This window comes from Brienomyrus brachyistius, chromosome 5 (genome assembly GCF_023856365.1).
Source record: "Brienomyrus brachyistius isolate T26 chromosome 5, BBRACH_0.4, whole genome shotgun sequence".
Taxonomy (NCBI): domain Eukaryota; kingdom Metazoa; phylum Chordata; class Actinopteri; order Osteoglossiformes; family Mormyridae; genus Brienomyrus; species Brienomyrus brachyistius.
Genome location: NC_064537.1, coordinates 2211796 through 2235771, shown reverse-complemented (window position 1 = coordinate 2235771; position 23976 = coordinate 2211796). Strand labels below are relative to the sequence as shown.

The 23976-nt window shown below is 43.8% G+C and overlaps 1 protein-coding gene and 1 long non-coding RNA gene across 2 annotated transcripts in view; both read left to right on the top strand.

Moving 5' to 3' along the window:
* Positions 1-10967: 10967 nt before the first annotated feature.
* On the top strand, positions 10968-14831 carry LOC125742587 (uncharacterized). The gene is made up of 3 exons (XR_007398137.1): positions 10968-11062; positions 11400-11506; positions 14734-14831. It is a non-coding gene; the product is annotated as an uncharacterized LOC125742587 (long non-coding RNA).
* Positions 14832-18961: 4130 nt separating this feature from the next.
* Positions 18962-23976, top strand: part of LOC125742315 (CD209 antigen-like protein B) — a 58502-nt gene continuing 53487 nt past the window's right edge. Inside the window, exons 1-4 of the mRNA XM_049014222.1 lie at positions 18962-19097; positions 19448-19549; positions 22206-22382; positions 22601-22743. Of these exons, the coding sequence (XP_048870179.1) occupies positions 19016-19097; positions 19448-19549; positions 22206-22382; positions 22601-22743 (504 nt within the window). The 5' untranslated portion in view covers positions 18962-19015. The remainder of the gene's footprint in view (positions 19098-19447; positions 19550-22205; positions 22383-22600; positions 22744-23976) is intronic.

The window sequence follows — 23976 nt, the reverse complement described above, 5'->3', positions numbered from 1 at the left end:
CAAGGTGTCGGCCTGCCTTATACCCTGTGATGGACTGGCATCCCATCCAAGGTGTAGCCCTGCCTTATGCCCTGTGATGGACTGGCATCCCATCCAAGGTGCAGCCCCGCCTAATGCCCTGTGATGGACTGGCATCCCATCCAAGGTGTAGGCCTGCCTTATACCCTGTGATGGACTGGCATCCCATCCAAGGTGTAGCCCCGCCTTATGCCCTCTGATGGACTGGCATCCCATCCAAGGTGTAGCCCCGCCTTATGCCCTGTGATGGACTGGCATCCCATCCAAGGTGTAGCCCCGCCTTATACCCTGTGATGGACTGGCATCCCATCCAAGGTGTAGCCCCGCCTTATGCCCTGTGATGGACTGGCATCCCATCCAAGGTGTAGCCCCGCCTTATGCCCTGTGATGGACTGGCATCCCATCCAAGGTGTAGCCCTGCCTTATACCCTGTGATGAACTGGCATCCCATCCAAGGTGTAGGCCTGCCTTATGCCCTGTGATGGACTGGCATCCCATCCAAGGTGTAGCCCTGCCTTATGCCCTGTGATGGACTGGCATCCCATCCAAGGTGTAGCCCCGCCTTATACCCTGTGATGAACTGGCATCCCATCCAAGGTGTAGCCCTGCCTTATGCCCTGTGATGGACTGGCATCCCATCCAAGGTGTAGCCCCGCCTTATGCCCTGTGATGGACTGGCATCCCATCCAAGGTGTAGCCCCGCCTTATGCCCTGTGATGGACTGGGAGAGGCTCCAAGCCCGAGTCCCTTGATGGGATTTAAGCCTGGATAAGATATAAAATATACATAAGTACAGGTATATATTATCTATGGTTTAGTATAATAATAAGGTGTAATGTAAATGTTAGTCACTTCATTTTAGTACATTATGAATAAACAATATGCAGAAAATTCACCCATTCATACAGACTGTGGTAGAACATCACCTCTGGCATTTTGTCCATAACTTCTGCTCTTGAAGTGATTTGCCTGTGGCTGGTCAATTAGCTACCAGGACAAACCAGAGGCAGAGAATTATTTATATTCCAAGGTCACCATCACTTTCTCAGAGTAAATAACTTTCCTAAAATGAGCTTTCATTCATTGTAGTATTTCTTACACTGTAGGAGTTTATGAACAGAATTCCTGGAGAATTCTGGATCGGTCTCAGTGACAGTGAGAGAGAAGGAATCTGGAAATGGGTGGATGGAACAACAATTCCTGTAGAGAAAGGGTAAGACCAGCCTGAGCACAATTACAGAGAGACCTACAGTAGAGAGAAAGGGTAAGACCAGCCTGAGCACAATTAGAGAGAGACCTAGAGAGAAAGGGTAAGACCAGCCTGAGCACAATTAGAGAGAGACCTAGAGAGAAAGGGTAAGACCAGCCTGAGCACAATTAGAGAGAGACCTAGAGAGAAAGGGTAAGACCAGCCTGAGGACAATTACAGAGAGACATAGAGAGAAAGGGTAAGACCAGCCTGAGCACAATTACAGAGAGACATAGAGAGAAAGGGTAAGACCAGCCTGAGCACAATTACAGAGAGAGCTAAAGAGAAAGGTTAAGATCTGCATGAGCACAATTACAGAGAGACCTAGAGAGAAAGGTTAAGATCTGCATGAGCACAATTACAGAGAGACGTAGAGAGAAAGGGTAAGACCAGCCTGAGCATAGTTACAGAGAAACCTAGAGAGAAAGGGTAAGACCAGCTTGAGCACAATTAGAGAGAGAGCTACAGTAGAGAGACAGGATAAGACCAGCCTGAGCAAAATTACAGAGAGACCTACAGTAGAGAGAAAGGGTAAGACCAGCCTGAGTACAATTACAGAGAGACCTAGAGAGAAAGGCCAGGATCAGCATAAGTATGCAGGCAGACAGGTAATGATGTCATTCATCAATGTTACAGCGAGACTAATAGGAGAAGAATTAACCAAGTTCTTCTCCATGCAGTTGTTGCACAATATATAGTGCAAATCAGCACTGTTACAGTCTGTACATTACAGATAGCAGTAGTCTAAGTGCTGCACCACACTGCTGTCCACAGCATTATTGTTACTTTACCGTTAAACAGTATAGTACTCTAACCTGGAGATCAGATAATCTGAACCACTGAGCTGTCTACAGGTACTGGTGGTCTAATCCAAAGCAGCCCGATAACTCCAATGGAAAAGAAGATTGCGTGGAGCACAGGACCAGAGATTTTGATTCCGGATGGAACGACCGTCCATGTGATCGTCCTTGGAAATGGATTTGTGAAACAATACCCTGGTGTTAACCCATATATATGATCACTCACTCTTCACTATAGACACCCACTAATATTAGGGTGAAATTAATTTTCTCTTTTCTTTTACTTCAGACAAAGTCTTTTCCAGCTAAAATAGGAAAACAGCCCTTTTCTGCTTCTTTTCTTTTTCTGCAGTTGAGAGATTGTTGCTCTTTGTATCTTTTTATTTCCCATAATCCGCTTTTTAAATACCATGTGTAATTCGCACAGCTAGCAGTCATGTTAGCATATTAGGGAGCCTCCATTCATACTGCTGAAAATGCAGGTTATTGTGAAATTTCAAGACCTACATTAATACATTAATACATTAATACATTAATACAGATTTTAAAAATGTTTGATACATACTCTGCTTCCTGAAATCTGTCAAAATACACACACACATAAACACACACACACATGGACGCACATTCACACGCACACACACTCACACATACATTTGTATTCATATCTTTGTGGGGACTCTCCATTCATTCCTATGGGGAAAACTCGAATCCCAAGATGACGACCCTAACCCCTACCCAGCCATAACCTTAGCCATAAGTAACCAAACAAGACACAATTTTAGTATTTTGATTGCAGTCACAGGTTTTTATTAAATTGTCCCCACAAGATATAAAGTTACAGGTTTTTAACACATTGTGGCTAAATCAGGTCCTCACAAAGTAATAACTACATACACCATACACACACACACACTATACACTCACACCATACACACACACATGTAGCAGTAATACTGCAGAACTGTAGCAATAGGTGAAACTAACTAGCCTTTCTAATTGTCCTACTGCGTGTATGTGCCCTGTGATACACTGGCCTCCCACCCAGGGTGCACCCATGTGGCCTTGTGGTCTGTGCTGCCTGGGATAGGATCCAAACCCACTGTAACCCTCACCAGGACAAGCTCAAGAAGGAGGCAGGATTATGAAAAGAACCACACAAGGTGGAAGGAAGATGGATTGTATGCAGGACAGGGGGTGTAAACAATCGTAGGAAAATCAGTGTAAGGGTTCAGAACATGAAGATCTACCTGCACCAGTGCATCATGGGTAGACGTGAAGAGACCAGCCGAGCCTGTCTGTGAGAATTCAGACATAATGCATGTCAATGCAGCAGCACTGGGGGAGTTCATCCCACACAGCCCTAAAGCTTAAAGGCTTTGGACAGAAAAATAAATGGGGTGTCAGATGCCAAGTGAGTATGGGGATGAGGCATGAGTGTCCAGGGTCAGTGGGGGCTGGCAGAAGCAGAAGCCGGCCATTGAGAGGCAACGGGAATAATGAAGAGGCATGTTGAAATGGAAAAATGTATATAAAATTACAAGGTACTGTAGCATGCAGTTCTACTCCTAGAAGCTAGATGGCGTTTAGTCATTTTGTTGTAATCACCCATTACGTTGAGCTTCTCATGGGAATTCTCAGTCTTCATGTATTTGAAACATGTTAAGGAGTGATTCTCTTCATCTAGCGAAAATGTAGTACAGTTTTAAGCCATCCTTTTAAGATATACTCCCAGGATGTTTCAGAATAGGAGTGATGTGTTTCAAAACATTTTAAAATCCATTTTATATATTCTATTTGTGGTAATTCATTGTAGTTGATATTCTCTTTAAGTATCACTTTGTTAGAAAACCACTGAAATATTTTGTTTATTGAAATTTAGCACAGTTTTCATTTAAAAGTGTTTTATGTATCTGATTTTAATGTCTTAATAAAGTAACAGTCTTTATTTGCACAAGAAATAAACCAGAGAGTGATCGCAATTTCAAGAACACGTAACCCCTATGTGTCTGGTTGTCCCTTTGTCCACAACAAATGACACAATGCAGAGCGGCCAGAAACAGGAGAGGTGATGCAGTGCATTTGGCAGCTACGCCCATGGTACAGTTTGGGTAACAGTACCTTGATTACTGTCTTCTGCACAAACCACATACACATGTAGTCAATTGAAGAGCAAATTTCCAAAGTTCACTCCATCCACTGGATGGACGTAGTCAATACTGTAACTTGCGATGGAGAAGCATGACTTTATTCACAGTCAAAAAAAAGTTAGTTTTGGAACTCTTCATTTTGAAATATCTGTAATCAGGTAGTTTCCTTTTGAATTAAACAGCCTTAAAAAGGTTATGACCTGAGCAAGACCCTTAACCCCAGGTGCTCCAGTAATTGACTGACCCTGCCGTCTTAAAATAAAATGCACTTTGCTTTTGATGAAAGCATCTGATAGTGTCTCATCTGAGTGTGAACACTAAATATGCTGAGTAGAAGATGGGAGGATAGAAGGAGGGGTAGGGAGAGAGTGATGGTGAGGAGGTGTGTGTCTATGTGTTTATGTGCTGAGGTGGAAATCTCAGGTCCAGAAAGTAAAAATCCCGTCCAAGATTTTGATTCAACCAACCAGTTGAGTATAAAGAGTCACAGTCACAGAGTACTCAACTGGTTGGTTGAAGAAAAATCTTGGACTGGATTTTTACTTTCTGGACCTGAGATTTCCACCTCTGTTTATGTGTAATAATGTAATATTAGGTCTTAGAGAGAAAGAGAGAGAGAGAGAGAGAGAGAGAGAGAGAGAGAGAAGATAAACAGCAATAAAGAGGGGAGGGATTGGCTAAATGAAAGATGGAGGAGAGAGGTCAAGGAAGAGAGAGATAAAAAAGAGATGCTGAGGAGGAGGGACCCAGGGGGCTTTTTCCAGCTGTTACCAAGGGATTTGTTTTGAGGATGTGGGCCGTAAGGGCTGAGCTGTGTGTCCTGCTTCCCATCCTAACTAGACTGTAATGCATCGATCATTGGAAGATATCCGGTGCATCCGTTTGACCCCTGGAAGATGGAGAGAGCATGCTGGTGGAGTGAGAGAGTGCAGAAAGGTAGGAATGCAACTTGGAGGCTGGTTTATGAACACTGGTCTGGGGTTTCAGTTTATCATGGCTGAAAAACCACCAGCAGGGTCTCACATTGGCTCACAGAGTTGTCTGTCAAGACCCTGAAGGAAAGCTCCGCCCTCATAGCACATGTTCATAGATCCCTCCTTGGACACAGCAGCCAATCATAATTACTGACTTAATATTATGCTTATTATAGCCTCACACCTTCAGGGCGGAGAGTTTGATTACTGCTGAGAGAATCTCTGCCCAGAAGCTTGTATTCATGATGCATTTGGCTGTGGATGGTCGTGGTCGGTGCTGCATACAGCAGTGATATTCCACCACACCAGCAGGGGGCAGATGTATTGCAAGAAACACAAATACAAGAAGTGTAGTGAAACAGGTAAACTTTCATAAGGTAATACGGCATACTGTGGTATTTTGAAATCCTTACAAAAAAAATAGCTGGACCCTGCAGACGAGTTTTATCTAAAAAGATTTAAAAATGTGGCAATAGTCTTGCTTTTCACAACAGTCATTGTCATAAAGCACTTTACATATAATCGGCTCGAACTCCCACCAAGCAAGCCTGAGGCAACAGTGGCAAGGAAAAACTCCCTCTAGCAGGAAGAAACCTTGAGAGGAACCTAGACTCGGAAGGGGACCCCATCCTCCTCTGGGCGACCGGGGAGCATGAAACTGCATTTACATTGACATTAATTTCAGTCCATATAGTTTTAAAAGTCCCAGTTGGTTTCATGTAATTATCCCCAAGGAGTCCAGGTGAGGGTTCAAGCAGTGTAGAGTTGGCTTGGGATCAGCTCGGAAAATTGAAGATGGAGAAGAGTTATGCCCGTACACCTAACCCCGGCAGGACTAAAGTAACCATGGCAGCCTGGCTAAAAGAGAGACCTGGAAGGAAGCACAGGCATGAGGGTTTCCAGGGGTTTTGGTGTTAAGCCAACCTACCGTCAACAGCTTAAGTGATTGGCAAAGGTGACAGGACAACAGCAGCAATCCCCCCTTTCACCTTTAATCTCAAATGACTATGAATCCAGATTTCCTATTCACCTTAAAATAATGTATACAGCACTATGGACAAGTATGGACAGTATAAATGATACGTACAGTAAAAATGTAAACATTAGATATGTGGATAACACCTCGTACACCTTCATGCACCTCGTACAGGTTTTCTTTACTATATCTTGGTTGACCTTTGCTCTGTGAAAGTCAGTGCTGCCACCTACAGTAATCACCTAGTCAATTATCTTGAAAATGTGCAATCGACGTGCACAAATGTGCATGATCTTCTGCCTGGTGCAAATCGTGGATGATTAAATTTACATTACATCACCCTGAGTGTAACTCAAAGGGACGTGAAAAAGTGAAGTATTAATTGGCCTTTGTGCTGCCCCGGGTTTGTCAGAAGTCCACAATCATTTCCTTTATCTTCTTGATGCTGAGCAGCAGATTGTGGGCCTTGCACCACTCCAGCAGCTCGCTCGCCTGCTGTGTGTGTGCAGACCCGCATGCATCACTTATGAGGCCCATCATGGCGGTGTGGTCTGCATCCTGTATGATGTGGTTAGAGGTGGTGCTGGCCGAGCAGTCAGATGTCAGCGCTGTGAAGAGTGGGGGTCTGAGGCAGCAGCCTGACAGGCCCTACAGGCAGCAGCACCCCAAAAGCCGGAATACTTGTGTACTTAACATGCTTCACACGCACTGGGGGTTTACACTGTGAGTGCAGAGTTCAGAGGGAAGACCCCCCAAGTCAGGCATTCAGTCTGTTTGTTCACAGAGTGTCACATTTAAAGCAAAATATCTACACAGAATGCAGGTTAGTATTCTAGCCCCATAGTTCTATATTTCCAGGGCTGTTTACCAATCGTCGCCATCTTCTGGTGCCGGAAGTCCTGACTAGTAGAAGCTGGATCCTAGAGATCTGTGTTCACATCTGGAAGATCATGGATTGAAACCCTGTGACTTGTAGAGTGAAAGTATCGATATCACCATGTTATAACCTCCTCAGTCAGACGTCATAAACATCTGGTGTGAGTCAGAGGGAACCAGAGAAAATCATCAAAAGATGGACAGATAAGCTTCTATGCATTTAATGCTCATGAACTAAAGTCTATAGAATGATTTACATTGTTCCTCCAGGTTCTCCTGTGAGAAAGGCAGCATGGGAAAGGAAAAGAAAATGTTTAGCAACTTATCTGCACTAAACGAGATACTGAAGGGGCAATGATAGGTTAACCAACGGCTAACCCAAAATGCAGAGTGGGCACGCTCCTCCTAACCTGGGGTGTTTAGATAAACAAGAATGCTATGGCCAATGTAGGTCTTTAGTTTTAAAATCGGCAGAAGGTTATTTAAAAAAGACAAAGCTAGTGGGCAGCGTAACCAGGCAATCAGGAAGTGGTACTAAGAACTGTAAATTAACACTTATTACTGACTCAAACAATCACGAAACATAGAATGCTAACAGCAGCTAGCAGGATGATGTACACAGTGCCAGTCACCAGCTCCTCTGATAACCAGTAACTCCACCCAATTCGTTGCTTAAGGCACACTGGGACTGGGACTAACCCCAATTGGTCCAAAGATGCTGGCTGACCTGCTCTCTCATACTCACCTCTATATCAACTTGGACAAAAGTGTCTGTTAAATAAGTTAATGTAATGCTCCTCTACTCCTTATGTTTTGTAGTTCTTATATATCAACATATGATTTAAAACAAAATATTAATATCTAAGGCAATATAGGGTCGCCTCTTACATTTGCATGCTACTGTGGGATGTCTAGGAGTGCACTAGGTGTAAGTGGAGCTAGGCTGAGCTTCTAATGGATGCCCAGGTACAGCGTATGCTGTAAGGCACAGGAACTACATCACTTCTGACTAAGCAAGAACCCACAATGCAACTATTCTAATCAGCAGTCTGTGCCACATTAAGAACATTCAGAGACCATGGAGTGGTGGCATCTGACACCAGTGAAAAAAAATAGGTATGTATGTTTCACTTCACAGTTACTTTTTTAGCCAACCACTAAAATAACATATAGCATGAAAACCCCAGTAGATACAAGACAGACGCATAGAGCTCAGTGAGGAAGCTAGGAGCTGCAACCATGTCCATGGAGAACATCTATGCAAACATCAGCAAGACTACTGACCAGATCAGGCAGAGGAGCAACGCAACTCAATGCCCAGGTAAATAGATAAATGCAAATAAGGTAATGAGGGGGATGATTTAATGGTCCTTCATACAACAAGATAAACTCAGACACTTTAGAACTAGAAAAGTTACTAAACTCACTTTCATATGGATGATAAAAGTATTAGAGTCGACACCAACAAGGTGGAAGCAGTGAGTGTGTATGAAGGTCAGCTAGTCATGCCTGCTAGGTTCTTAAGAAAAAGTCAGTTCTGAAAATATTCAGTCTGAAGTGAAATGCAGCATCTATCAGGAAACACATCGGCATCGTTCACTGTGGAAGTGTGTCTCTGATGCCTTGTGTTTTCCAGTGAGCCTCAGCAATGTAGCTGTTTGTGTTTCCCAGGATCTGAGTCTGCAGGGAGACGAGACCACAGACCGGCTGCAGTGTGTCTGGGGCTGCTGTGTTTCCTGCTGCTGACAGCCGTCACAGCGCTGGCTGTTTACTGTGAGTCTGTTAATACTGTGATATTACTGTTACTATAGATCAGCTGGGTGTGTTAGGTCACTGTCTGTCTGGGTTGAGTCTGTTAACACTGTTATATTAGGCCACTTAAAAAAAAAATTGGTTCTCGTCCTTTTTTTTTTGGAGGGGGTGGGTAGGGCGGGCGGGATTTTTTTTTTTATTTTTTATTTTTTTACAAATTTTTATTGACTGTTTGGACTTTCAAATATGTAAGAAAATACATATTTGAAAATACATACCGAAGAGAGCAGACCTACTTAGTACGCCTCCTCAGTTCTTCCAGTTTGTTGCGTTTCAAATATATTAAATGTAAGAAAATACAAGAATGTAAATTCCTTGATCCATGTGTATCTCATAAATGCCTTACCAACTATGGATTTGGATACTTTATGCTGATGTTTCATTCGTGAATATAAAAATGATACTATTTGAAACCAATATTCTGTTTGTCATTCCCATTTAAATGAACAACCAAGATTTTAAAATGTATATCTAGAAAGAAAGTGTATTAAAACATGTTAAAACACGAGGAATTCACAAAATACAGGAACCTGAATGGTTGAACAAGGAAATGCAACTCTACAAACAAGTACTTAAGAACATGTACCACATCACTTCCCCAGATTTAAATCTTTGCACCAAACCCATCTCAGGTAGAGACAAATTTAGGTTCATGAAACCATTCCAAGACTAGGATTACACAATGTGGATCAAACATCGATGTGGAATGCGCGGGAAATTCAAATTTCGTCATTCTTGGGCATTTTCCATGCGATTTTAACGAAAAGAAAAAAAAATAAAAAATTTGGGTCGGGGGCATTTCGGCGGGTCGGGAGAGGACGAGAACCAATTTTTTTTTTAAGTGGCCTTACTGTTACTAAAGATCAGCTGGGTGAGTTAGCTCACTGTCTGTCTGCGTTGAGTCTGTTAACACTGCGATATTACTGCTAGTGTCCATCAGCTGGGTGAGCTAGGTCACTGTCTGACTACTGTGCATCTGTTAATTCTGTGATATTAATGCTATTGTCCATCAGCTTAGGTCACTTTCTGTCTTTTTCTGTTGTAAAATTACTAGTTTTAGTTAGGGGAGTTAGACCATTGACCAGTTTGAATGTTTCAGTAAATTTCATAATGGTCTGTTTTTTCTGACAGATAGCAGAGTTACTCACCAGGCAGGGATAGAGCATAACAACCTGAGAAAAGAGAGAGACCAGCTACTGCTGAATTACAGCCTGCAGACAGCAGAGAGAGACCAGCTACTGCTGAATTACAGCCTGCTGACAGCAGAGAGAGACCAGCTACTTGTAAAGTTTGATGTATGCAAAAAGAGTGAGTAAACGGTTTCTTTGCGTTAAATAAGTAAACCCAAGGCGAGACAAATCACAAGTTATGTGTTTAAAACAGGGGTATTAATACCAGATGCTTGAGACTGGGCAACCCTGAAAACGTACATTTTTTGTTTTGACCTGAGTTGATTTTATAACAAATAACATTACTTTATACAGTTGTTAAAAAACGGAAACTTCAACAAACATGAAATTACCAATAAACTACTTCTATTTATGCAACATGTTATGCAGTACATACTGTGTATGAAAACTATTCAGCTGTATGATCTCCGGACAGATCAGCCACTCTGTTAGGAACATTCCGGCTTTTTGGTAGCGGGTGTTCGCTTCGCTGCTGATATTAACACTAACGGCACATTAGCGCAAAGGGCTGCAAACGCTGAACTACGTCTTTCTTGGCGGTCAAAGGCATTTCATTGGTGGTTCTACTGCTAAACCGCTACCAAAAATACTACTAAGCTGCGCTGGTTAAAATAGAATCACCCGTCAGGTTTTAAATCAAAACTTTCTGTTTTGGCTGTCGGTCCGGGTCCGTATGGGACAGCTTCTGGGTCCGGACCTGGATCGCGTTCCACCTGTTAGTGACCTCTGTCCTAAAAGAACAATAAGTGTGTGTGTGTGTGTGTGTGTGTGTGTGCAGACACATACATAAGCTATAATTTATATGGGGTTCTCAGCAAACTCATACTGACAGTCACAGCCATCTTCAAGGCCAATCTGTGTTTCTGGACTGCAGATGGTGGCTGTCCATCCGGCTGGAAAAGACTCAGCACAAGCTGTTACTACATTTCCACTGAAGAGAAGACCTGGAGTGACAGCCGACAGGCCTGTATGCGGTCAGGTGCCGACCTGGCAATCATCAACAGCAGAGAGGAGCAGGTGAGATAAATACAGGCTTTAACGGTCTATATACTGTTACTACATTGTTGTCTATACAATCTGTCGTATATTATAATATATGGCAATGTATATGTTAGTCACTTCAATCTCATACTTTGTAATTAGTTAAACAGAAAATTCTGTTATAAGCCAGTAGAAGATCCATTAGATTTTTTCTCCATAACTTCTGCTCTTGAACTGATTTCAATTAGCTACCAGGACCAACCAGAGGCAGAGAATCAGAGTCAGTTACCATACAAGGTCACCTTTACTTTCTCAAAATAGATAGCTTTCATGAAGGGAAGTTTCACTAATTATAATCTTTCTTAAACTTCAGGTTGTTTTTGATGGTCTGTCGGAAGAATTCTGGATCGGTCTTAGTGACAGTGAGAGTGAAGGTACCTGGAAATGGGTGGATGGAACAACAATTCCTGTCCAGAAAGGGTAAGACCAGCCTGAGCACAATTACAGAGAGACCTACAGTAGAGAGAAAGGGTAAGACCAGCCTGAGCACAATTACAAAGAGACCCAGAGAGAAAGGGTAAGACCAACCTGAGCACAATTACAGAGAGCCCTAGAGAGAAAGGGTAAGACCAGCCTGAGCACAATTACAGAGAGAGCTAGAGAGAAAGGGTAAGACCAGCCTGAGCACAATTACAGAGAGAGCTAGAGAGAAAGGGTAAGACCAACCTGAGCACAATTACAGAGAGACCTAGAGAGAAAAGGGAAAGACCAGCCTGAGCACAATTACAGAGAGACCTAGAGAGAAAGGGTAAGACCAGCCTGAGCACAATTACAGAGACACCTAGAGAGAAAGGGTAAGACCAGCCTGAGCACAATTACAGAGAGACGTAAAGAGAAAGGGTAAGACCAGCCTGAGCACAATTACAGAGAGACCTAGAGAGAAAGGGTAAGACCAGCCTGAGCACAATTACAGAGAGACCTAGAGAGAAAGGGTAAGACCAGCCTGAGCACAATTACAGAGAGACCTAGAGAGAAAGGGTAAGACCAGCCTGAGCACAATTACAGAGAGACCCAGAGAGAAAGGGTAAGACCAGCCTGAGCACAATTACAGAGAGACCTAGAGAGAAAAGGTAAGACCAGCCTGAGCACAATTACAGAGAGACCCAGAGAGAAAGGGTAAGACCAGCCTGAGCACAATTACAGAGAGACCTAGAGAGAAAGGGTAAGACCAGCCTGAGCACAATTACAGAGAGACCTAGAGAGAAAGGGTAAGACCAGCCTGAGCATAGTTATAGGGAGACCTAGAGAGAAAAGGTAAGACCAGCCTGAGCAGAATTACAGAGAGACCTAGAGAGAAAGGGTAAAACCAGCCTGAGCACAATTACAGAGAGACCTAGAGAGAAAGGGTAAGACCAGCCTGAGCAGAATTACAGAGAGACCTAGAGAAAAAGGCCAGGATCAGCAGAAGTACACGGACAGAAAGGGAATGATGTCATTCATCAATGTTGCAGTGAGACTAACTGGAGAAGAATTAACTGAATACTTTGGTATTTAAATCCTTCTACCACAGCGGTTACTCAGTGTACAGTACTAACTGGTATAGCCAATCCTTGCGTGAAGTGCGTCTGACTTACAGACAGCTTGTACTTATAAACAGGCTGGCATAAGGCCTGTTAAAAATTTGTGTTAAACAGAATGGCTTGTGATATAGAATGCATGCACTGCCTTGTTATACTCATGCAAACATCCGCGAGTTCAGCGGTTCATCAGCTCAAGGTACAGTGAAATACGGTATGCAGTTACTTTTATTATGACTGTATTATTATTGTACTCTGCAGTCTACTACTGGTATAGTTTTATTACCAGTTCTCTATCTATGGAGGACTAATCATGAGATAAGTATGAATAAATAAATGTTCAGATAAATCATTAACTAAATAGAAACGTATTTGAATTCTGGTCATAAAGAATGGCATAAATAGATCTCCACCTATCTATCTACCTATCTATTTCTACATTCCTTCAATTATTTCTGTATTTAGACATTTCTTCAGGTATTTATTTCTGTATTTCTGTCTCTGTGTTAAAGTAGGCAGGTCTAACCTCACTCAGTGCAGGATTGTTTAAAGAGGATCATTTCAGCTCTACTACTAATGCTTTGGCTTGGTGACTGGTGTGGCTGCCTTTTGGTGCACTGGAGCATTGCCAGGATTACTTTTAGGTAGCTATAATGTATTATATCAGCTGGCTATAATGTGTTACATCAGCTGGCTATAATGTGTTATATCAGCTGGCTATAGTGTGTTATATCAGCTGGCTATAATGCGTTATATCAGCTGGCTATAATGCGCTATATCAGCTGGCTGTAATGCGTTATATCAGCTGGCTGTAATGCGTTATATCAGCTGGCTATAATGCGTTATATCAACTGGCTATAATGTATTATATCAGCTGGCTATAATGTATTATATCAGCTGCTTATATTGTGTTATATCATCTGGCTATAATGTGTTATATCAGCTGGCTATATTGTGTTATATCAGCTGGCTATAATGTGTTATATCAGTTGGCTATAATGTATTATATCAGCTGGCTATAATGCGTTATATCAGCTGACTATAATGCGTTATATCAGCTGGCTATAATGTATTATATCAGCTGGCTATAATGTATTATATCAGCTGCTTATATTGTGTTATATCATCTGGCTATAATGTGTTATATCAGCTGGCTATAATGTATTATATCAGCTGGCTATAATGCGTTATATCAGCTGGCTATAATGCGTTATATCAGCTGGCTATAATGCGTTATATCAGCTGGCTATAATGTGTTATATCAACTGGCTATAATGTGTTATATCAGCTGGCTATAATGTGTTATATCAGCAGGCTATGATGTGTTATATCAGCTTCTGTTTTCTAAAAAGTTACTGATATCTAGTTGGATGGCTAGATGAACATCGCATCAGTTCCCAAACTTCTCCTCAGGGGCATCTCAGCCGTTCCATGATTTTGTTAAATTTCACCAACAGCTCAATTAAATAATTAAATATATTGGTTTAAAAAGTCAGTGACAGATTGACTAGCTGTATGAGGTGTGCTAGTGGCCAAGTCAAAAAATACATGGCTGCACTGGACGGTCACTGCAAATACCAGGATGATTTTAGCAGAGGTTCTGAAATGGCTGACACACTTTGACAGGCATAATATCATAGTTTTACACCAACACGAGGACAATCTAAACATCATTTTCTTTGCCTGCCTAAGACTTTTGCACAGTACTATAAATGATTAATGTTTTTCAAATTATTATGCGATTTTTCAATTTTCAGTTGTGATAAAGTAAATGATTTTGATTGTAAAATAAATGTGAAAGTAACTAAAAATGTAAATACATTTAGTTCTCTTCCATATCCATTACATTTATGTTCAAGTTTGGAAATTAATCTGAAGTATTTACCGTAGATTACGATGCTAACTTGGAGTAATCTAATGTAATGTTACAAATTACATTACAGCATGTATTCTACAATCGGTAATGGAATATATTGTAAACGTGACCTTCCCAGCAATGTACGTAGTACAGCAGTATAATATCTATATAACGCCCCACGCTAAGCACTACTTCTAATGAATAATGTTACCTACTGAAAAATAACAAATTCTTATATTATAAACTCAGATAACCATTACCACTGTCTCCAGGTTCTGGCTACCAGAGCAGCCTGATAACTACGAAGGAAATGAAGACTGCGTGGAGTTCAATACCTTATATTCTGATCCTTTTCATAGATGGAACGACCGTCCATGTGAGGATAATATAAAATGGGTTTGTGAATCCGTACTCAAGTGTTAACTCACAAATGGAGGGTCTCTCCATCACTCACTGCTGGCTATAGATGGACAGTCAGGCTGAAATGTTTATTTTCATTGCTGTCGAGAAGAAGTAGTTTAATCTTTGCTCTTCTGCAGCAAGAAGAAAAGGTTTTGCAAATGTTTCTGTGATTTTCTGTTATATCCCATAATACTCATGCTTTTTAGTAAAATTTAATATTGTAGATCATGGTTTATTTTGAGCGATTATCCTTATTCGTATGTTACCATTGTCATTTATGTTTTTTAGACCTTTTTATGCTCAGTTAACACTTTATCCGGTGCACCTACCTCGTACTGGGTAGGGGTCTCGTCTGCTTTTATATGTGGTTTATCATATGACAGCTTATCCATTCAGCCATGGCCTTCCTCTTAGCGTTAACCAGTTGGCTCTTAGTCATATTTTACTTTTTATAACTCCGCACCCCACATAAACACCCCCCCTGCCTTTGGTACACAGCTCTCTTTTTTTCTGTGCAACATCAGATCAACATATAAACTACATTTAACCACTTTTGTGCCTCACATGGTTGTAAATTGCAAAATAAATGAAATAAAGTAAAATTAAATAAAATAACAACCTAAAACACCTCTGTCTCTTTCCTAACAAATCCACAATCAGAGATATTGTGCCAAAGTCTGGGTCACATTAAGTCCAGCTGTTCTCCTTTCTCATTAACACAGTGTACCTACTTCCATACACCTATATCCCATAATGCACGGTGGTATGTGGCTCAGCAGGTTAGACCTCTGTGCCTGTCATTGGAAGTTCCCTGGTTCCAGTCCTGTCCTCAGCAGAATAGTTACATCTGCATTGGGTCCTTGACTAAGGCCCTCAACCCTGAAAAAAAGCTCCAGGAACCTTCAAACCCAAGTCTGGCCCTCAACTACACATACAGGGTGATGCATAAGTATTCATTACAAATGGCTTACATGAAGCCATTACACATGCTGTCATTGTCACGCCCTCCCTACCTGCCCCTCCTCTTTAATTAGCCTCCTTTGAATGAGCAATGCTGGTCTCCTGATGTCTGGGCTGAAAGTTGCCCTCTTAATCATCCCCTCTGTCTAACTGCCCCCCATCACCTTAGCTACTGTGTGGTGAGCAGAATGGCTGCCGTCAGATCATTTAGGTGGGGGCTGCAGGGGGGTGGTGGTTGAAGCGGCTCCCCATTGGTTCTGTAAAAACCCTTTGGGTGGCTATTTGAGCGACCTTGCTGTCTCAAAAGAAAATGCACTTTGTTTTTGATAAAATCATCTGATAGTATCTCATCTGAGTGTGAGCACTAAATGTGCCGAGTAGAAGATGGGAGGATAGAAGGAGGGGTAAGGAGAGAGTGATGTAAGGAGGTGTGTGTCTATGTGTTATATTGGGTCTTGGAGCGAGAGAGAGAGAAGATAAAAGCGATAAAGAGGGGAGGGATTGGCTAAATGAAATATGGAGGAGAGAGGTCAAGGAAGAGGGGATGAAAAAAGAGATGCAGAGGAGGAGGGACCCAGGGGGCTTTTTCCAGCTGTTACCAAGGGGTTTGTTTTGAGGATGTGGGCCGTAAGGGCTGAGCTGTGTGTCCTGCTTCCCATCGTAACTAGACTGTAATGCATCGATCATTGGAAGATATCCGGTGCATCCGCTTGACCCCTGGAAGATGGAGAGAGCGTGTGGGTGGAGCGGGTGAGTGCTCAAAGGCGGGACTGCAGCTAATACTGTAGATCCCTCCTTAGATACAGCAACCAATCCTAAACACTGACTTAATATTACGCTTATTATATCATCGCACCTTCAGGGCGAAAGTTTGATTACTGCTGAGAGACTCTGCGCCCAGAAGCTTGTATTCATGCTGTAATCCCTGCTTATAAGATAAAGATAAGATAAGATAAGATAAGATAAGATAAGATAAGATAATCCTTTATTAGTCCCACAAGTGGGAAATTTGCATAGTCACAGCAGAAAGTGGACAGTACAAGAATAGAGAGGCAAAAATTAATAATAGGAAAAAAACTATATATATACAAGTGGAAATATATAAATATAAATATATGTACGACACTGTGAAATTGCACTGAAGAAATATTGCACAAAAGAAAAACACCCTGGTGTATTAGATGTGTGAGTTTTGTTAGTCTATGTGTATGTGTGTGTGTGTGTGTGTGTGCGTGTGTGTGTGTGTGTGGTCTGCTGCAACGACTTTGTTATAGAGTCTGACAGCGGATGGAAGGAAAGACCTTCTGAATCTCTCCTTCCCACATTGTGGATGCAGAAGCCTGCCACTGAAGGAGCTGCTCAGTGCTGTCAGAGCCTCCTGCATGGGGTGGTAGATGTTATCCAAGAAGGATGACAGCTTAGCCACCATTCTCCTGTCACTCACAGCCTCCACCGGGTGCAGAGGGCATCCTAGTACAGAGCTGGCCCTCCGGATCAACCTGTTCAGTCTCTTCCTGTCCCTAGCAGAGATGCTGCTGCCCCAGCAGACCACACCGTAAAAGATGGCTGATGCCACTACAGAGTCATAAAAGGTCCCCAGGAGCAGCCCCTGCACTCCAAAGACCTCAGCCCCCGCAGAAGGTGCAGCCTGCTCTGCCCTTTTTTGTAAAGTGCATTTGTGTTACGAGTCCAGTCCAGTTTATTGTTCAGGGGAACACCAAGGTACCTGTAGCTCTCCACTGCCTCGATGTCCATACCCTGGATATTCACTGGTTGAAATGGAGGATGTTTGTGCCTGCAGAAGTCTACCACCAGCTCCTTGGTTTTTCCAGTGTTGATCTGGAGGTAGATCTGCTGGCACCAGTTCACTAAATCCCTGGTCTGTTCTCTGTACTCCTCGTCCCCATCAGTAATGAGGCCAACTATTGCAGGGTCATCAGAGAACATTTGCAAGAAGCAGTTTGTGGAGTTGTAGGAGAAGTCTGCAGTGTAGATGGTGAAGAAGAACAGCACCAGAACCGTTCCCTACGGGGCCCCCGTACTACAGACGACCCGGTCCGACACGCAGCCCTGAGTTCTCACTTACTGTGGTCGGTTAGTGAGGGAGTCCTGGATCCATGTGGAGAGCTGATGATCCACTCCTGAGTACTCCAGCTTGTCCCTCAGGATTGTGGGTAGGATGGTATTGAAGGCACTGGAGAAATCAAAGAACATGATTCTCACAGTGCTCCCCGTGGTCTCCAGGTGAACGAGGGCATGATGTAGGAGGTGGATAACAGCGTCATCTACCCCAATGGCTGATAGGCAAACTGAAGTGGGTCTAGTGATGAGCTCACCATTAATTCAAGACGTAAAGAGAATAAAAATAAGAAATAAGTTCAGAAATGAGTAGAGCTGCAGTAACAGGCTGCCACTCGCAGGGGGCGCCGGAAGAAATGTACACATCAGCCTGTGTGCGACCAAAGGCACAGCTGAGCTTCTAATGGATGCCCAGGTACAGTGTATGCTGTAAGGCACAGGAACTACATCACTTCTGACAGAGCAAGAACCCACAATGCAACTATTCTAATCAGCAGTCTGTGCCACATTAAGAACATTCAGAGACCATGGAGTGGTGGCATCTGACAACATCCATCCATCCATCCATTTTCCAAACCGCTTATCCTACTGGGTCGCGGGGGGTCCGGAGCCTATCCCGGAAGCCATGGGCACGAGGCAGGGAACAACCCAGGATGGGAGGCCAGCCCATCGCAGGACACACTCACACACCATTCACTCACACATGCACACCTACGGGCAATTTAGCAACTCCAATTAGCCTCAGCAGGTTTTTGGACTGTGGGGGGAAACCGGAGTACCCGGAGGAAACCCCACGACAACATGGGGAGAACATGCAAACTCCACACACATGTGACCCAGGCGGAGACTCAAACCCGGGTCCCAGAGGTGTGAGGCAACAGTACTAACGACTGCACCACCATGCCACCCCCACCCTAACCACTGCACCACCATGCCCCCCCCCTACCCTAACCACTGCACCACCATGCCGCCAGCATCTGCCAACAGTGAAAAAAAATGGGTATGTATGTTTCACTTCACAGTTACTTTTTTAGCCAACCGCTAAAATCAGATATAGCATGAAAACTCCAGTAGATACAAGACAGATGCATAGAACAGCTAGGAGCTGCAACCATGTCCATGGAGAACATCTATGCAAACATCAGCAAGACTACTGACCAGATCAGGCAGAGGAGCAACGCAACTCAATGCCCAGGTAAATAGATAAATGCAAATAAGGTAATAAGGGGGATGATTTAATGGTCCTTCATACAACAAGATAAACTCAGACACTTTAGAACTAGAAAAGTTACTAAACTCACTTTCATATGGATGATAAAAGTATTAGAGTCGACACCAACAAGGTGGAAGCAGTGAGTGTGTATGAAGGTCAGCTAGTCATGCCTGCTAGGTTCTTAAGAAAAAGTCAGTTCTGAAAATATTCAGTCTGAAGTGAAATGCAGCATCTATCAGGAAACACATCGGCATCGTTCACTGTGGAAGTGTGTCTCTGATGCCTTGTGTTTTCCAGTGAGCCTCAGCAATGTAGCTGTTTGTGTTTCCCAGGATCTGAGTCTGCAGGGAGACGAGACCACAGACCGGCTGCAGTGTGTCTGGGGCTGCTGTGTTTCCTGCTGCTGACAGCCGTCACAGCGCTGGCTGTTTACCGTGAGTCTGTTAATACTGTGGTATTACTGCCAATGTTCATAAACAGGGTAAGTTAGCTCACTGTCTCTCTACTGTGAGTCTGCTAATACTGTGATATTATTCTGACAACTTAAACTTAAAAAGTTTGCAAACGGGGCAAAAATAGACTGGAACAGTTGTCTAATGCTCAAACAAAACACCTGGTTGAATATTTCACAAATTATTAGGTTAATTGGCAACAGGTCAGTAAGATGATTGGGTTTAAAAAAAGCTTCCCAGAGAGGCAGTCTCTGTGCAGTGAAGATGGGGAGAGGTTCACCACTCTGTGCAGTGAAGATGGGGAGAGGTTCACCACTCTGTGCAGTGAAGATGGGGAGAGGTTCACCACTCTGTGAAAGACTCTGTTGGGTAAACAGTGCGACAATTTAAGAATAATGTTCCTCAACATAATATTACAAAGATTTTTTTTTCATTGTATCATTAAAAGATTCAGAGAATACAGAGGAATGTCTGTTCACATGAGATAAGGCTGAAAACAAATATTGGATAGACATTAAAAACTGACACGATTCTATAGTGGAAATCACTGTATGGCTCAGGAACACTTCCGAAAACCAGTGTCTGTGAATACAGTGAATACAAAGGCAGAATGAATCTGTACCAGGCAAAGACAAAACCATACCTAAACATGGTCCAGAAACGCCGCCGGCTTCTCTGGGACTGAACTCATTTAAGATGGACTGAGGCAAAATAGAAAACTGTCCTGTGGTCTGATGAATTAAAATTTCCAGTTCTCCTTGGAAATCATGGAGGCCGCGTCCTCCTGGCTAAAGAGGAGAAGGAACATCCAGCTTGTTATTAGCAGACAGTTCAAAAGCCGGCATCCATGATGGTATGGGGGGGCATTAGTGCCCATGGCTTGGGTAGCCTGCACATCTGGGAAGGCGCCACTAATGCTGAATGACATATACAGGTTTTGGAGCAACACATGCTGCCATCCAGACGTCTTTTTCTGAGGAGGCCTGATATATTTCAGCAAGGCGATGCCCAACTGCATTCTGTGCATATTACAGCAGCATGGCTGTATAGTAGAGTAGCCTTCTAGACTGGCCTGCCTGCAGTCCTGACCTGTCACCCATTCAAAATACGCACATGACATCTGGGTCACTAGCCAGTTAAGCTACACTATATTGCCAAAGTATCAAGACACCTGCCTTTATACACATATGAACTTTAATGACATCCCATTCTTAATACATAGGCTTCCAATGCTGCAGCACTAAGAGTTCCTTTCACTGGAACTAAGGGGCCAAGCCCAACCCCTGTAAGACCCTAACCCCACACCATAATCCCCCTCCACCACACTTCAATGCAGTCAGGCAAGTACCGTTCTGCTGGCAACCGTCAAACCCAAACTTGTCCATCGGATTGCCAGACAGAGAAGTGTGATTTACCACTCCAGAGAACACGTCTTCTCTCTCAGAGAAGTTCTCTACACAATGTTCTTGAGGTAATCTGAAGGCCACATGAAGTTTGGAGGTCTGTAGCTATTGACTCTGCAGACAGTTGGCGATTCTACACACTGTGCGCCTCAGCATGCGTTGTCCCAGCTCTGTGATTTCACGTGACCTACCACTACATGGCTGAGTGGCTGCTGTTCCCAATGATTTCCACTATATGCTTCCCTATAATAGCACTAACAGTTGACCGTGGAATATTTAGTAGTGAGGAAATTTCACGAATGGATTTATTGCAGGGGGCGGCATGGTGGTGCAGTGGTTAGCATTGTTGCTCCACACATCTGGGACCCAGGTTTGAGTCTCCGCCTGGGTCACATGTGTGTGGAGTTTGCATGTTCTCCCCATGTCATCGTGGGGTTTCCTCCGGGTACTCCGGTTTCCCCCCACAGTCCAAAAACCAGCTGAGGCTAATTGGACTTGCTAAATTGCCTGTAGGAGTGTGTGTGTGTGAATGGTGTGTGAGTGTGCCCTGCGATGGGCTGGCCCCCCCATCCTGGGTTGTTCCCTGCCTCGTGCCCATTGCTTCCGGGATAGGCTCCGGACCCCCCGCGACCCAGTAGGATAAGCGGGTCGGAAAATGGATGGATGGATGGATTATAAACCTAAAATTGGCTACATTAAAAGCGTTTGGGTAGTTTGCAAACCCTCCAGACTATTTATGAGGTAATAAAACATGTAAGTGTGTGTGCACGTGTGTGCAGATTTCTTGAAAATCTCATGCTAACCAGCTAACCAAAGTTTGCAACCCTGCTTTGTAACTGTGTTTAAAGTGGCTGCTAGCTAACATTAGGCATCTGCTTACATCAGGGCAAGGGAGGTGCAGTAATACTTCTGTTACCTGAGCAAATATTTCATTCACTCAGGCATTTAAGTGACACTGGAGTCTGCATTGTAATAGGGTCCACTACAACTATGCTTAATGACTGTGTAACTGAACTTAGATAATTGAAAAAAAATGTATATTAGCCTAAATGATAGATCCATAAATTTCCTAGATTGATATTGAATAGGACACATTTTTAAAAACAATTAATTTTTTTATATATATTTGTACTACTGTATTAATACTGTGATGCTACTCCTGCGGCTTATCAGCTGGTTGAGTTAGTTCACTGTCTGTTTATTCTCTGTCCATAATGATTTATTTTTCCTGACAGACAGCAGAGTTATTCACCAAGCAGAGAAAGAGCACAACAACCTGAGAAAAGAGAGAGACCAGCTTCTGCTGAATTACAGCCTGCAGACTGTAGAGAGAGACCAGCTACTGCTGAATTACAGCTTGCAGACGGCAGAGAGAGACCAGCTACTCATGAAGCTTGATAAATGCAACAAGAGTGAGTAATCCGTTTAATTAAATAAAATATGTAAATGTAAATCCAAGGGGAGGCAATACAAAATGATACATTAAGATATCTTAAAAGAACAAAAATATTTGAAATCTTTACTCTCTGTGTGCGCACATACATAAGCTATAACTTATCTGAGTTTTTGAACAAACCCATAAGTTCAGTCACAGTCATCTTCACAGCCAGACTGTGTCTTTGAACCGTAGGTTACATCTGTCCATTGGAGTGGAGGCGATTCAAATGCAGCTGTTACTCCATATCCATTGAGGAGAAGACCTGGAGTGACAGCCGACAGGCCTGTATGCAGTCAGGAGCCGACCTGGCGATCATCAACAGCAGAGAGGAGCAGGTGAGATAATGCAGAGTTTAACAGTATTCATCTTTGTGCACCCCGTAATGAACTGGCATCCCATCCAAGGTGTAGCCCTGCCTTATGCCCTGTGATGGACTGGCATCCCATCCAAGGTGTAGCCCTGCCTTATGCCCTCTGATGGACTGGCATCCCATCCAAGGTGTAGCCCCGCCTTATGCCCTGTGATGGACTGGCATCCCATCCAAGGTGTAGCCCCGCCTTATACCCTGTGATGGACTGGCATCCCATCCAAGGTGTAGCCCCGCCTTATACCCTGTGATGGACTGGCATCCCATCCAAGGTGTAGCCCCGCCTTATGCCCTGAGATAGACTGGCATCCCATCGAAGGTGTAGCCCCGCCTTATGCCCTGTGATGGACTGGCATCCCATCCAAGGTGTAGGCCCGCCTTATACCCTGTGATGGACTGGCATCCCATCCAAGGTGTAGCCCTGCCTTATGCCCTATGATGGACTGGCATCCCATCCAAGGTGTAGGCCCGCCTTATACCCTGTGATGGACTGGCATCCCATCCAAGGTTTAGCCCTGCCTTATGCCCTGTGATGGACTGGCATCCCATCCAAGGTGTAGCCCTGCCTTATGCCTTGTGATGGACTGGCATCCCATCCAAGGTGTAGCCCTGCCTAATGCCCTGTGATGGACTGGCATCCCATCCAAGGTGTAGCCCTGCCTAATGCCCTGTGATGGACTGGCATCCCATCCAAGGTGTAGCCCTCCCTAATACCCTGTGATGGACTGGCATCCCATCCAAGGTGTAGCCCTGCCTTATGCCCTGTGATGGACTGGCATCCCATCCAAGGTGTAGCCCTGCCTTATGCCCTGTGATGGACTGGCATCCCATCCAAGGTGTAGCCCTGCCTTATGCCCTGTGATGGACTGGCATCCCATCCAAGGTGTAGCCCTGCCTTATACCCTGTGATGGACTGGCATCCCATCCAAGGTGTAGCCGTGCCTTATGCCCTGTGATGGACTGACATCCCATCCAAGGTGTAGCCCTGCCTTATGCCCTGTGATGGACTGGCATCCCATCCAAGGTGTAGCCCCGCCTTATGCCCTGTGATGGACTGGCATCCCATCCAAGGTGTAGCCCCGCCTTATGCCCTGTGATGGACTGGCATCCCATCCAAGGTGTAGCCGTGCCTTATGCCCTGTGATGGACTGGCATCCCATCCAAGGTGTAGCCCTCCCTAATACCCTGTGATGGACTGGCA